This window comes from Leuciscus leuciscus (assembly GCF_965113295.1).
Source record: "Leuciscus leuciscus genome assembly, chromosome: 12".
Classification (NCBI taxonomy): Eukaryota; Metazoa; Chordata; class Actinopteri; order Cypriniformes; family Leuciscidae; genus Leuciscus; species Leuciscus leuciscus.
Genome location: NC_138736.1, coordinates 40386964 through 40403409, shown reverse-complemented (window position 1 = coordinate 40403409; position 16446 = coordinate 40386964). Strand labels below are relative to the sequence as shown.

At 40.8% G+C, this 16446-nt stretch overlaps 2 protein-coding genes and 1 long non-coding RNA gene across 5 annotated transcripts in view; 1 reads left to right on the top strand and 2 right to left on the bottom strand.

Annotated features, from left to right (window-relative positions):
* The window catches only part of LOC309511382 (uncharacterized protein), a 107814-nt gene that overhangs the window by 26036 nt on the left and 65332 nt on the right, over nt 1–16446 (top strand). The gene's annotated exons all lie outside the window — the stretch shown is intronic.
* On the bottom strand, nt 238–3104 carry LOC309511383 (uncharacterized protein). Of its 3 annotated transcripts, none has more exons than XM_082186587.1 (5): nt 3025–3104; nt 2308–2595; nt 1499–1744; nt 1335–1394; nt 238–1189 (listed from the first exon to the last, which is right to left on the bottom strand). In XM_082186587.1, the coding sequence occupies exons 1-5, from the start codon at nt 3101–3103 to the stop codon at nt 1086–1088; spliced, it is 777 nt and encodes a 258-aa protein (XP_082042713.1). In that variant the 5' UTR covers nt 3104; the 3' UTR covers nt 238–1085. The 3 variants fall into 3 exon arrangements, with proteins under 3 accessions (XP_082042713.1, XP_082042712.1, XP_082042714.1); XM_082186586.1 differs by having other exon boundaries at nt 246–1189; nt 1335–1406; XM_082186588.1 differs by having other exon boundaries at nt 248–1189; nt 1335–1406; nt 3058–3104.
* Nucleotides 11559–16446, bottom strand: part of LOC309511451 — a 92006-nt gene continuing 87118 nt past the window's right edge. The window contains exon 3 of the long non-coding RNA XR_014210633.1: nt 11559–11594. This is a non-coding gene — a long non-coding RNA (uncharacterized lncRNA). The remainder of the gene's footprint in view (nt 11595–16446) is intronic.

Sequence of the window (16446 nt, the reverse complement as noted above, 5' to 3'; positions counted from 1 at the left end):
CCTTGCGATCAGAGTGTTGTTCATCTGGTCGATGGTCGCAGGTGAATCGGGCTCTTGTTGCTTGCTCTGGTGTTTGCCTTACTAGAGATTTCCTGGACAGAATATCCACTTCTTGTTATTATTCATTCATGCATTTTCAGTTGCGATTCCGTTGTGTTTTCCAGTTCTAGGGTGGCAAAGAGGATGAAGTGAACTTGTAATAATAAAATTATTACTGTTTAAAAGTAAATAAAAACATAAAAAAGCGGCAGCCAACGTGCGCCAGCGTTCCTTTCACGGTTTATATGGACTTATCTAACTCTGGGGGATACGGTGAATAAGCTAAAGTCACAAAAAGTCGAAGTGTTCCTTTAAAACATCACACACGTAGCCAGCTTAATACTGAAAGGGAGAGAATTCGTGGATATTTGCATCAAGTGATAGGCTTGGTGAGTGAAATTATATTTGTATTATCTTTCTGTAGGGGAGAGCGGGGCACAACTTAACGCTTTTTGACTTTCTCAGTTTGTGTAAATCTACTAGAGAATTTATTCAGAGTATTTATTTTTCCCCACATCATTTTCACACGTCTAGTATAATTATGTGGTTTTGTTTTATTAATACAGTGTATACTTTTATCTTGATATACCCCAAAAGAATGGAAGTGAAATGTGACAACATGCCCCATGTGGGTTACACTGTAACAAGTGAGGGGCACATTATAACATGACCATATGACAGCTTAAAACGCTATCTGATCTAATAAAAAATAGATGGTCTTTCCAGCTCTTAAAGCTACAATATGTCATTTTTTCGCCACCAGCGATCACATTTTCATAACAATAACAAAGACGCAGCTTGATGACGCTATGAAGGAGAGTGGGACGATGGGAGATGTCGTTTTCGCCATCCTTAGATGTGTAGAATTCACGAAAGTTTACGGTTTTTAGGATTTTCTGTACTCGCCAATCTATAATCGTGAACCATGATGACTGAACGAGAAACCTCGAGAGACTGAACTCAAAAACTATGGTACTAGTTTCATCACGATCCACAGACCCTTGGCAGAACGTCTTCTGATCCCTGAACTCAGTCCCCTACCCCCCTCAAGTAATCTCTGAATCCCTGTGCCGACGTCTGTATATTATGAAAGCAGTCAGAACCACCAGAACCAGAAACACAGTCAGTCCAACCAGCAGCATCCAGTGATCTACAGGTGAAGGGAAAATATATATTTTTTATATATATATATATATATATATATATATATATATATATATATATATATATATATATATATTAAATTCACTGTTTAAGAACTCCTGTAAAGCTCTCATGTCTCATGTTTTACTCACTTCGATGTTTAGTGTCGTCAATTTTGTCTTCATCTGTGTCGATCAGATTTCCCTTCCAGTCTAGAACAGATTCTGTGCAGAATATTGAAAGGTTAGTCGTGCAGTTTAGGATTAATTTACTGATTAAACATAATATTTCTCCTCATCCACTGATCTTCTCTCACCTGTGACTGAGACTGTGATCAAGCTTTCTCCTTCATAATCCAGAACTCTGTATGTTCCAGTGTCATTGGCTGTAAACTCATTAATGGTCAGATTTCCATCACGATCAGTCAGTCGATCACTGTTGACCCCGTGACCTCTCTTCCACACCTCTGTCCAGCCTTCACTAGAGTTTATATCCACTTTATCAGCATTGTATAACAGAACATCCAACTTCAGATCCCCTCCTTTCTTCACAGAGATCTCATCTGAGGAAAAACAGAAAGACACTTTATCCTTAATCATTATTATTAGTGTCATTTAATCAAGGCCATAATCACATATAGGACTGAGGGAACAGATGTAAACATTTATTAATTAGATAAAATCAGCCATTGGAAAAAAACAATCCAATCTGAATATTAAACTTGTCCCATTCATTGTTTGTGCTGTATCTAGTCCTGCATGCAATTCCTGTCGTGTGTTTTCTTCTCAGCGAGCAGTAATGACCACTGACGACTTGAATTAAAATAAAACAGTTTCCTGAAGTTTATGAACAGGATTACACATGGATACAGCGGACACACACATTGAATCAGATCTCATTACTTTTCTCTCTTTTTTCTTTCTGTGCACTCTCGCCCACTACACTGCATTATGGGTAGGCTTTTCTTAAAGCTGAACAACCTTATAAATGACAATATAAACTGTTTCTGTTATTATTAAAAATAATTAATTAAAGATTTCTATTCTAATAAATTCACAACAATACTAACACTATTAGAGGAAATCCAGAAACACGTGATGATGGTTTGATCAGTTTTGACTTTACCACGAATATGAAGATGATATTCCAGGATCTCTCGCTCCACTTCTGTCTGATTATTATTGTAATAAACATGTATAAAGTATTTCCCAGCATCACTGTAGATCAGATCCTTGATGACGATGTCACATGATCCTTCTTTAAACACTCGACCACTGCAGTTTCTCTTCTCACACACAGGGATGATATCTGAAACACTGTATAATCTGATCTCCACAATCTCTCTGTCCTCAGATCCACATGATAGAGTGACGTTTCCTCCCTTTATTCCTGACACAGCTTTAGTGGAGGATCCTGCAAATACACACACAGCAATATTCACTCAATACAAAGTATTAAACAGAAAAATAGATGGTGTTTGTCTCTATTTTCTTGAATCAATATGATCTTAAATATTCTAGTACAGTTATTTTAGTGAACTGTATTAAAAAATAAAATAAATAAAGGCAAAAAGTAACCAAAAATACTAGAAGTGGCACATTACAAATGTTTCAAATGTTGATGACAGTATAAACCTAGATATGTGTCAGAGCAGTTTTAGTGAACAACGTTTATTAATCAATGACCAGAAGAAACCAGTGATCTCAGTGTGTTATTGATGTAATATGATGGGAAATTTACACCATCAATCCACAAATACCCACCAAATCAATGAGTGGCAACAACAGAATAATACAAATAATGAAAAAATAAAATAAAAAAAAATAAAAATATTACACTTACCGGTAATAACACATATACCAAAATGAGACTGACCACTATAAATGATAAAGCATAACAGCAGCAGAAGAAGAAGATTCATCCTGATGAGAAAACAGAAGGTTTGTAAGTGACAGATACAGACTACATTATACACTCACTTTCATTTTATTTAAAATAATTCCACTTTAAAACAAATACAATAATAAACATCAAACTATAATCTTTTTATCCTCATTTCTCCCCTCATATGAAAGCACAATGGACATGTGTGTGTGTCAGAAAGAGAGTGTGTGTGTGTGTGTGCGCGTGTCTGTGTGAGTAATAATAATAATAATAATAATAAATATATATAACAGCCAGCCCTTATGGCTATTTTATTTTTTGGGCTTGTTTGGAGTTTTTTAAACAGAAATCTTTTGAACATTGCACAATTCACATGGTTTAATGTTTGCTACATATTGAATTTGATTAATCAATTTTCAAATCTATAGCCTCTTGCTATATTAGAAAGAATAGTCTCTGATTAGCATGCTATTTGATTGGCATGCTAAGCTAACTAGCATATGGCAACAAATACAGGCAAGGTCACATTCGGAGACGAATATCTCGGAATATCAAATTTTTGCATAAAAAAAAAACCTGTATATCTCTGGAGCAATAGGTGGCGCTATGTTTAAACTTCTCAGGCACCTTCAGGACATGGTGTCGATTAGGGGTGTAACGATACACCAATGCCACGGTTCGGTTCATATCACGGTTTTTGGAGCCACGGTTCGGTTCGGTTCGGTTCTGTTTGCTGTGGGGGCAGGGTTCATGGCAGGGCACCAGCAATAATAACGCTAGATTAACTTTAACTTTATTAACTGAACTTTATACAGTGGCTTCAGCCTTTCTTTAGAGCACTTAGCACACCTGAGTTAACTAAAATGAAATAAATGCCTCCACTGACTAGTCAGAAATAAACTGCACACCTGAGTAGGGTTGCCAACTTCAGAAAAGTAAAATGCGGGACAATCGTGGTTCTTTATAGGAAAACAAGGGACACTCAAAATATTTGTACTGCATCGCACAATGTACATCATTTCATTGTCTGCAGACAGTTAAGTATATGTTTAAAAGGTTATCAGACAAACACATTTGTATTGCTTAACCTATTTATGTACAATTTAATTCTAAAAATTATTGTAAAGTCATACAAACAAAATGTCACATTACAAACAAACCACCATTCAAAATAACAGCATTTATCTGAAATAGAAAGCTTTTTTAACATTATACATAGGCCTACAGTTCAAAAGTTTGAGGTTTGTAAGATAATTTTTTGGGGGAAAGAAATTAAAGAAAGTAATTGCCTACTTTTATTCAGCAAGGATGCATTACGTTAATCAAAAGTGACAGTAGCCTACATTTATAGTGTTACACAAGCTTTCTATTTCAAATAAATATCTTATGATCTTTACATTCTTCATAGAATCCTGGGGGGGAAAAAACAAACCAGTCTTAAACATTAATAATAATCAGAAATGTTTTGTGAGCATATTATTCCCTCAGGTAGATTACATGTTTTCTTGCGTGGCTGGATGTTGGACTCATGAACAATAATCACGTTGTTTGCATTCGCTAAAATTGATTTGCCGAAATCAAAACGTGGACAGTGAAAAGGAATTACCGTTAGCGCGAGACGAGTCCGGCTTGAAGCGGAAGCGACCAGACGGCAGAGGATTATGTTCGCAAAACAAACAATGATTTGTCTCAAAACGATGATTAAAAAATGCTGTGATATGTCATCATATTGGATGATGACAGGTGTCGGTGATTCGTGATCAGCACTGCTGCTGTTGCTGCTGTATCAGTCAGTGGTTGTGACCGGAGGGTCTTCAATCTCAATATGAGTTGCCATCCTGAAGTGCGTATGTAAACTCTCGAGCGTGATCGATCACCCAAATCACGTGACATGCACTTTATTTAGTAAATAATATTATAATAATATTTAGTAAAACTACAGCTCTTATTAGTTGTTAAAAGTGTACTCATTAATAACTATTTAATCAAATGTCAAGGAAGAAAAAAATAGTTTTGTGACAAAGTGATGTGAGAGTTGGGCCGGGGCAGCAGGGGGCGGGGCGCGTTCGGTTCGACATGAGAGTATCGCGGTTCGAACCGTGGCTGTTGTATCGCGGTTTGTCGGTTCGGTTTGAATATCGTTACACCCCTAGTGTCGATTATCCCTACCAATTTTTGTGAAGATATGTCAAATTGTTTAAAAGATATTGCAATTAATGACAAAATTCAAAATGGCAGCACGGTTGTCTGATTGGTATCCACAGATTTGCAACATCCTAAGTTTTGAACAGAGATGAATAAAACAATCAGTTAAGTCATTTCTGTGCGGCTCAGGAGCACAGAATGGCCCGCCTCCCTGATTCTCCTGATTACCTGTGGTAACAGCGAGATCGGGGGAAAAGCGTACAGCGGGCAACTGGGCCACGCTTGGGCCAGCGCGTCCTCGTTCTTTGAAAAGAACCGTGGACAACGAGCGTTGTCTTTCGATGCAAACAGGTTGACTTTCGCTTTGCCGAAATGGCGCCACAGCAGCTGGACTGCCTGAGGATGCAGGGACCATTCTCCCAGGGGAACATTGTCCCTGGACAGTCTGTCTGGACCGTTGTTTAGGCATCCAGGCACATGTGCGGCTCTTAGCAAGAGCAGGGAGTGCTGAGCCCAAACGAGGAGGCGTTCCGCCAGAGCATTGAGATTTTTGGATCTGACACCGCCCTGGCGGTTCACGTAGGCTACCACTGACATATTGTCCGTGCGGACCAGCACGTGGTGGCCCCGTAGGTGTGGGAGGAAGTGCCTCAGCGTGTTCTCGACTGCCATCATCTCCAGACAGTTTATGTGAAGGCACTTTTCCTGGTCTGACCACTGGCCATAGACCGGTCTGCCCTCGAAAAGGGCGCCCCAACCTAGGTTGGAGGCGTCTGTAGAGATAACCTTTCGCTACGAGATAGCTCCCATCGTCACCCCCGACTGGTACCACTCGGCCGCTATCCAGGGCTCCAGAGCTGAGACGCAGCTCTGAGTCACTCTGATATGCAGACCGCCGAAAGCCCAAGCTCGGTGTGGTACTTGTGCACTCAGCCAGCTCTGTAGCGGGCGCATACGTAGCAAACCCAGCTGAAGCACCGCTGCAGCTGAGGCCATGCAGCATAGCATTCTCTGAAAAGTTTTCAGGGGGACAAGGCTGCCTGTCTGGAATGAAGCGGCCAAGTGTCAAATGCGGCGGCGTGCGCTGTGTCGACAGGCCGGCCGTCATAGACACAGAGTCCAGATCTATCCCCAGAAAAGAGATCGTCTGGCTAGGCAGTAATGAGCTCTTGGTCCAGTTGACCGTGAGACCCAAGCAGCGTTCTGTGAGATATTAATTAGAATCAGCCAATCCAAGTAATTCAATATTCGCATGCCCTGACTGCTCAGGGGAGCGAAAGCTGCGACCATGCACTTCGTAAATGTACGGGGTGCTAGGGACAGGCCAAACGGGAGGACGGTGTATTGATATACCTGACCGTCGAAGGCGAATCTCAAGAATGGCCTGTGACGGGGTATTATCTGGATCTGAAAATATGCGTTTTTCAGATTGAGAGATATAAACCAGTCCCTTGGGGGAATTTGCGCGAGGATTTGTCTGGTCGTAATCATTTTTAACGGTCGCCTCATGAGGGCTTTGTTCAAGTGTCTCAGATCTAAGATGGGTCTGAGAGCCCCATCCTTCTTTGGAATGAGGAAAAAGCGGCTGTAGAAGCCTGACTCGCTCTGAGAAAGTGGTACTGGTTCTACAGCCCCTTTGCATAGCAGCTTTGCTATTTCTGCTCGAAGTAGGTGTTCTACTTCTTGATTTACTTTCGTCTCGGTCCGGGCTCGAAAGCGCGGAGGGCGGCAAGCGAATTGCAGCAAATAGCCCTGCTTCACTGTATTTAGCACCCACTCTGACACTCCCGGAATAGCTTCCCACGCTTCTGCGTGTGTAGCTAGGGGAAGAATGGTCTCTCAGTCCCGATCGCCGCACAGTGTGGGCTCGTGAACCTGAGTCTGAGGTATTGGCGCTGTGAGCGCGCTCTCGGTGCTTGTATACAGCGGCGCGCTGAAAACGGCGGCTGGCCATTTTAAATGAAATTTCCCGGTAAGCCTGGACAGGGAACACTTCATGGGAAAAAACCCGGGGCCCGTGTGTAGCGCTGGGCGTGGTGTGTTTATCAGTAAGCGTGAGTGCTCGCGGGCAGCCACAGGTCTTACGACATAGCCGGTGTGTGCCGGCTTTATATTTTCTGTTCCCTGGGATAGAGGTGTAACAGAGCGGGCATTGAGTAGGTGTGGGCACTGTTTTATGGGCACATATCCTACATTTAACACTTGAGCGGCATATGCCAGCTTCATGAGAGTGGGCTCTGCATGAGTGAATGACACCGGGGGAACCGTGCTTATGTGTAGGGGTGAACACTGGGAAGCGGGCACATTTTCTACACTTAAAACACCATCGGCATGAGCCGGATAACCAGATATTGTGCTCTTTATGAGATTTCTCTGGGTCGCCGTAAAAACGGCGTTTGTGTGCAGGTGAGCGCGTTGCGCGATGCGCTCGTTGGCTGCAAAATACACATCTGCAGTTGCCTATTCTAAGGGAACTGACAGAGCGAGATGTTTTGATGGTGGTCCGGCCGCAGCGGGATTCAACCACCTTTCCCTCCTTGATGCTAGGAGGACTTCGCTGGCTCAGGTGTCAGCGCAATCCTAGTCCAGGGTCCCCGAGAGGGAGGTGGCCTGCGGCGGCTTGACGACCACGATCTCTGGCGAGCGCCTTGGTGTTGTTGCAGAGGCGGAGGCTGAGAGGACTGCTGAGTAGAGCTAAGGGGCAGGCGGCTGCTTCTGAGAGCGGTCCACGGCAGAGCTCGAGCGTCGAGGTAAGAAGAGCTTCATGGCCTGAGTGGTCTTCTGTACCTCAGAGAAACAGTCCACAATCCCACTCACGGCTGGGCCAAAGAGGCCGGTTGGAGAGAGCGGGGCGTTTAGAAACACAGCCCGCTCAGCTTCCCTCATGTCCGTGAGTGTCAGCCAGAGATGCCTCTCTGTAACGATGAGCAAGGCCATGCATCGTCCAATGGCCTGGGCCACGGATTTTGTAGTGCGAAGAGAGAGGTCTGTCGCGCTTTTTAAATCCGTCACGATGGACTGATTCGCACCTTTCTCGTCCCATTCACGGAGGAGATCGGCCTGAAGGATCTGGAGCACGGCCATCGAGTGCAGGGCGGCCAATGAAAGCTGAAGTAGCCCGGCAGGCTTTAGACGGGAGGGCAGCATTAGTGCGCCATCCAGCGGAGGGCAGACTGAGGTGCGCTGCTACCGCCTCTTACACGGGGGGAATGGACTTGTATCCTTTCTCACTAGCGCCGTCCACTTGGGAGAGCGTCGAGGAGATAGAGGAGTGAAGTCTCCCGGAGAATGGAGCATTCCACGATTTAGTAAACTCGTTGTGGAGCTCTGGCAGGAAGGGAGCCGATCTGGATGCGGGCACTTGGAGGCAGCCAGGTAGAAAGCACCCGTCAAGCCTGTTGGGTGCAGGCTCTTGAGGCGGGGACCACTCGAGGCCGAGTTGACCGACTGCCTTAGTGAGGAGGCGAATAAGCTCAGCCTCCACGCTGGCCCTAGACCCACTGGACTCCTGGAGCGAAGGGGCGGGGTCTGGGTTGGAACCAGACCAATCCTCGCCTCCTGAAGCCAAGAGGGAACAGCTGTCATTAATGGCGTCCTTGTCCGCTTTATCTCCCGAGGCATCGACAATGAGGGCGGCAGCCGGCATCTCTGCATCCGGGAGGGAGTGCGGAGAAGGGGAAGGCAAGGCTCGCAGGGAAGGTTCCGGCACATTACACCGGCAGCCTCTGGGGGCGACGCTTTTTGCAGCGGGCAGAGGTGCAGCTTCAGCGTCGAACATCGGAACGACGACGACGACTTCGCTTTACAGAAGGTGTGCCACTAGTGCCGTTCCAAGCCACACCCACTCATTAACATAGAATTTGCATGCAGGTTGTCTTTGAAAATGAAAACGAAAATGAAAACTGTGAAATAAAAGAGGAATTAAAATGAAAACGAAAATTTACATTTGAATTTGAATTGTGTCACTATTATTGCGTGAGCATTAATAAAGAGCTTTGTAAAAACTGTATTTGTAGTTTCTTTTTCACGTTTGGCTTTTCATTTTAATATCGGCAGTCTTGCCTCGAGACTGTAGTGAAAATGAAATGTGAAATCACCAATTGCATTTTATTTTTCAATTTGACAGGGATGATGCACTGTCACCGTGCAAATGAAATCATTTAATTTCATTCTCAATTTTGTCACATATTTTGCGTACAGTTTTCTGTAATGAAATCGTTAAACTGGTTTTAATTTTAATTTTAATCATTTAATTTATTTATTTAAATTTGGCAGAAAATGCCTTCCATACCTCTGAGCAGTGGTGGACAGTAACGAAGTAAATGTAATTCGTTACTGTACTTAAGTAGCTTTTTTGCGTATCTGTACTTTACTGAAGTATTTAAATTTGGGAAGACTTTTACTTTAACTCCACTACATTTCAAAGTCAAATATCTTACTTTTTACTCTACTACATTTTCAAAATCAGTCGTTCCTTTTTATTTATGAGTGGATAAAAACTTAACTGGTCAAACGAGCGACCAATCACAGTAGCCTACAACGTGCGCGCTTTGTTTTGAACTTGCCTTGGTGGTATCTACTAAGCACAAACCAGAGCCGTTAAATATGAGAGTTGCGACCATAGACAGTATATAAGAGGTTGCGACACACACGGCTTGTTCGACTTGAACCGGCGCTACACAGACCGATCAGTTTATGACATCAAAGTATAGAGCGAAATCGCGAGAGCAATTGAAAAGCATACAGAGCCGTCTACTCTCTAATCGCTCTTGCGGTATTTTAATGTCATTCACCGATTGGTCTGTGCAGTGTGCCGTTTCAAGTCGAACAAGCCTACTGTGATCTCGCCGCCGCGCGGTCACGTGATTCGTGTAGCTCTCAATAGTTCCAAACAATTTGTGTTGCCAATGATTTTAAGCGGGGCAGAGAGCAGCAGCTATTATTGCAGCAATTATCGGTAAATACTGACGCATAATGAACATTGCTTATTACCTTGACACTAAAATTACTTGCATATAATAGCATTTTTTTTTTTCTGAGGAGTAGCAGAAACACTGCATTAATACGTTTTGGTGTTTAATTTTGTAGGGAAATTGGCTGCTCCCATAATGTAGTGTGTATATTCAATGGCATTGTGCAGGTTTATGTGAATGTATCATAACATTAGCATGTTTATAATTATGACCATAGACGCTCGTGAAAAATATGTACAGTAAATACTGTAAATGTATTATACCTTATGGGAACAGTCCCCTTCCATCAAAAATTAAACACACAAAAAATGTATTCAATTCAAATATATATATATGACTAATTAATGTCATTTTATTAATAGATTGATGTGCCAAGAGTGACATTAGAGTCTTCACGTAGACTGAGTTAAGCAAGAGTCTTGTGACAAAAATTATAATAGGACATTATAGCCATAAAAAAATCATAGTACTTTGATACTTAAGTACAATTGGAGGCAAATACTTTTGTACTTTTACTCAAGTGAATGTTTAAAGGCAGCACTTCTACTTTTACTTGAGTAATATTTTACCTTGAGTATCTTTACTTTAACTCAAGTACATGGTATGTGTACTTCGTCCACCACTGCCTCTGAGCCATGGAACAAACAAAACAAGCCCTGAACATTAATAGAAGAACATATATTATACAGACACTTGATATTTAATCTTATTAGATGATAAGTTAATGGCAGTTGATGTTGATATTTTACTGAGCTATGTGTTTGTAAGCTGTTTTTCTGCATGTTTGGTCTGAGTTTGCTGTATTTACACTGTTTGACCAGCAGGAGTCGCCAGCGTGTGGGGATTCGAACAGTGAATCATTTTGCGAACCAATTGGTTCAATTGATTCGAAACTTTGAAAAGCTTCTTTTCTCCCATCACTACAGGACACTACTAAATAAAACTAACATGCATTTTTTTTTTACAACTGCACAAAACGTGCATAATAATTTTAAAAAGTTACAAGGTAGCCTAAACAATTGTAGTCTAGAAATAAGCGCGACGCTGAAACTATAGGCTAGTTATCTTTATGAAATAATCCATCCATCAAACGTTCTGTTGACGTGAACAAATCATTTCTCAGTTGCACACGCAGTCGCGCATGTCTGAAAAATGTAATAAATATTCATGTTTGCTCCGCTTTCGGAAACAAAAATCAACACTGTTAATCAACCAACAACAGCCCCGACACATTTCCTAACAGTAATGTTAACGTTAGTAGTTAGTTATTCCTGCTGTAAGGAAATATTCATGGGTTAGTCACGTAACATTACCTTCACAAAATTATTCCTTTAAAAATATACCAGAGCCCAATGACGTCCAGCTCCACCTCTGTGGACCTAATGGGTGTAGCTGGGATGGGACTCAGCACTTCACCACCACCACATCGGGACACAAACGAAGCGAACGCCGCAAGCGAGCGACAGTCATAGGCGACAGTGCCCGAGAGAGACTAGCCCTGACGTCTCAATGTCCATACCATCCATCCTAAACAGTGTGAGAGATTAAAATAAGTGTATCCCAAAGCATCGATGTTGAAAGGAGTGTACCAGAAGTCGATTATCTACTATTTCGGTGGATTTTCGAAGTGTGGATCCGTGCTCACTATAACAGCTAACATTGCCCACAACCCAATGCGCTTTAGAGAAGGAAATACAAACACGAGTAACAAGTGTTTAAAAAAAATGCAAAACATGGCGGATATGCGCGACGGTGAGCGGTTTAGATAAAGGTTTGAGTGAATAATCAAAGTTAAACCTGATAGAAAAATATTGATTTAATGTTATCCGTGTTATATTTAATCTGCTATAACAATTTGGACTTTTATAAAGATCCGTTTGGCCACTAACTTTTAAATGCATCATTATATAATATGAGGAGTCTACTCGTGTATGAAAGACACGTGTCTGCAGATCAACAAGATTCTGCATTTCTCTCGATATACGGTAGGAAATTAAATTAAATGTGGAGGATTTTATCTTTGACAAGATGATTGACAGGTCATTATAAATTTATATTTTATAAATAGGCTACACAAGCAACAAGTTAGTTATTTTTCCTACTAACAACCATTCGGAGTAATCATGCTAAAACATTTTAAGAATTATATTAATAACCCCACTATAAAAAAAAACAACCACATCATTGTCATAATTGTATCTACTGAGTTTCCCAAAAACAAGACAAAACTATTGGGGTAGGCCTATATAAGAACACAAAAACTCACAAGCTGGCGTTGTATTTAAAAATATGAAAACTTACATAATAGCCTAGTTCTGAATGCAGTTGTGTGTTCAGTCTTCAAAATCACAGAGTTCACATGGCACGTTCTTTGATTGTCCACTATCTGTATCACTGCTGGGTTTAGCAAACTTTCAAACTCACCGAGACTGTAGCAATTCATCTCCAATATAGTCATATGACAGTGAAAACATTACGTAGCCTATACATTTCATTACTTATAATAATGAAAGCATGAGATCAGGTTTTAAGAATTACAAACTGTGTTACTGTAACCACCTCCACATTTATAGGGGAGAGCACGGTTGGTTGGCACCATTTTTACCCCCCATGTCATATTTCTGTCATGCTACATGTTAAAATAGTCTAATCCAGGGGTTCCCAAACTTTTCCATGACAAGGCCCCCCAAATACCACTAGGTTCTGCCCAAGGCCCCCCTTTTGCAGGATGCGTTATTGAACCCGTCGGCAATACTACGGCAAATGTAGAAATAAATAAATAAAACATCTATGAACATCAGATTATGTGATGGTGTGATACCAGCCAAACAGAAAGATTATAGAGATGCACAAATTTACAATTTTCTTAGCCGATTCCGATTTTTCATTGAGTTTGACCTGCCGATACAGATTTTAGCCGGTTCCGATTTCATTTTTTCTAACCACTTTACAGCACACACAAATATTTATTTTCTTTATAAAACACCATGTACTTTTACCCAAACTGAATAATAAAAACCAGTTTAAATGGGTACATTTTCTTTAAATATTTTTTGAGTCTTCATTTTCTTTTCTGACATAGCCTACTCCAGTTTTTGTGAAAACACACTAGACATGCAAATGCTTCACTACTGCTCACGCGACGCTCCTGCTTGACACTCACGCCCCTTTTTCAGTTGGTAAACATGGTGATGTTTTTGTGTGGGCGGGGCTTAGCTGGAGGCAGAACAATCCCTCTGGCCGCTTTACTAACGTTAGTTTGCAAGTTTTCTTAGCTTGTTTTTTAATAATGACTGGAGAAAATCACATTTTATCAATGTGCAAGGTCACTCACTGTCCAGGACCTCGATTGTTATTTGCAAAAGATCATTTTAAAGGGATAGTTCACTTTGAAATTAAATTTTGGTATGTTTTAGCTTACCTGAAGGGCATCCAAGATGTAGGTGTCTTTTTTTCCTCAGTAGTTTCAATTTTGATATTTTAGGTCAAACCGTTCTTGTCTGTCAGTCATATAATGCAGGTCTGCGGTCACTGTCTCAAAACAGCATGCACAAGTCCAAATTAAAACAATTCCCCGTTGTCCAAATGAAACAATTCCCCATCGTAAGTACACTTTGATGGCCTAAGACACGAAACGAGCGGTTTGTGTGAGAAAACGAACCGTATTTATATAGTTTTTGCCTCTTGAACAAAGCCGCGTCCAACTGATCTGACGGCGCGGGCGGGTATAGATATATACACTGATGTCGCCTTGGCTAATGAACTGCAATAGCGAAGGCGACATGTTGCTTTACACTCAACTGAAAATAATTTTGATATACACAACTTTCATACTTTATCATAAATGTTAAGCTTCAGTTGCTTTAACAGTTGTTTTATCTAGCAATGCTTTAAAATGTTGGTCAAATTAAGCGATAATTATTTCAATTGTATTGATGTATACAAAGCAAGGTCCAACTAAAGTAAATGTTGTAGCTACTTAGTTTGTGCAATTTGTTGATAGTAGTTTATTGTTTGCCTTTCCTGCTGTAGTAATATTTCCCTTTTCTGACCTCAGTAGTCACAGCCAAGTTTGGTGACACAATGGTTACTATATTGCATAATGGGTTAGGATTTGCTCCATGAATGTAGCTCTAAATTCAAACTGAACTGTATGTATTTTCCCATAGGCTATATAGGACGTTGTGGTTGAAAATGAACATTAGAGATGTTCCTTGAAGGCATGCTCTGTGCACTGAACAGCAATCGAACCAAGGAAGAGCCCACTTTTATGTTTTAGGCCATAAGGCTCCCAGGGCAATAAAAACCTCACTGTATAAGATAGTATAAGACCTCATCTATAAGTAGTATGTTTTGATCATCAGAGAAATCACTTATAGTGTTACTTAACTCACCTTAGCTTCTGACCAAGGCTGTATCTCAATACTAGTTTTATTGATCTTAGTGCTGCGTTCGATACTGTAGATCATACAATACTCTTAGATCGACTACAAAATTATACTGGTGTTCAAGGACAAGCATTAAGCTGGTTCAGATCATACTTATCTGACCGCTACCATTTTGTCATAATCGATTATAACTCCAGTAAACTATGGAGTGCCGCAGGGATCTGTGTTGGGCCCTCTGTTATTCTCAATATATATGATGCCACTTGGAAATATTACAAGAAAACATGGAATTAGTTTCCATTGTTATGCTGATGACACTCATCTATATTTCATCACGGCCGGATGAAAACGCTAAAGTATCCAAATTTACTTAGTGTGTTAAAGATATAAAAGATTGGATGACGCGTAATTTTCTTTTATTAAATCCAGACAAGACAGAGGTAATACTTTTCGGTTCAAAAAACCGCCCACAGAACCTCTCACAATACAACTTTGACATCGTAGGATGTCCTGTTACTTTATCCTCTACAGTAAAAGACCTGGGTGTTATACTCGATTGTAACCTGTCTTTTGTAAATCATATTTCGTATGTTACAAAAACAGCCTTTTTCCACCTTAGAAACTTTGCTAAGCTACGTAATATGCTATCAGTTTCTGATGCAGAAAAGTTAGTTCATGCATTCATGACCTCGAGACTAGATTACTGTAATGCTTTATTAGCTGGTTGTCCTGCATCCTCAATAAACAAGCTACAGTTAGTCCAAAATGCCGCTGCTAGAGTTCTTACTAGATCAAGAAAATATGATCATATAACACCGATTTTATCATCACTGCATTGGCTACCTATAAAGTTCCGTATTAATAATAAGGTATTGCTACTGACTTATAAAGCCCTAAACGGCTTAGCTCCAGTCTATTTAACGGATCTTCTTTCGCCCTATAATCCATTGCGCTCTTTAAGATCACTAAATTCGAGGCTTTTGGTCATACCTAGGATATCCAGAACCACCAAAGGAGGGAGAGCATTTTCACATTTAGCTCCAAAACTCTGGAATAGTCTTCCTGATACTGTTCGTTGCTCAGACTCGCTCTTCCAGTTTAAAACTAGATTAAAGACGCATCTCTTCAGCCAGGCATTCATATAATACTTTTAATCTTACAGTTAAATCCGACCTCTAGTTCATAAACGCCAGAGGAGAACTGGCCCCCGACTGAGCCTGGGTTCTCCCAAGGTTTTTTTTTCTCCATTAGGTCACCTGATGGAGTTTTAGGACACCATTAGGTCACCTGATGGAGTTTTTCGGTTCCTTGCCACTGTTGCCTTTGGCTTGCTCAGTTGGGGATATTTGGGATATTTAATTTAATTAATCAATCAACAATACTATTGATCAGCATTACCAAACATGGACGTTTTCCACTAGAAACAAACATTGATGTATTATTTTAATTTAATACTGTGAAGCTGCTTTGATACAATCTGTATTTTGAAAAGCGCTATATAAATAAACTTGACTTGACTTTGATTGAGAAGTTCTGTGCCCTTCCAAGGACATATTTTTTTTATATTTACTTGGCCTATATATATCTATATTGACAGCCAAAATGACAAATTCAACAAGTATGGGTAGGTTTATTTTTATGAATTGTGGTTGAGAATCTTTTAAAAACAAACAAACTATTTTTTCTGGTTGAGATTCTTTTAAAACATCATCACCATAGCCAATTGGGTGTTGAATGCTCCACAAACCTCATTTGTAAGTCGCTTTGGAAAGCGTCTGCTAAATGAATAAATGTAAACAAATAAAAGATTAACCTTTTTTGTGTCTCTGAGAGTGTGATGGCAGATCTGACATTGTCTTTAAACGTGTGTAAGG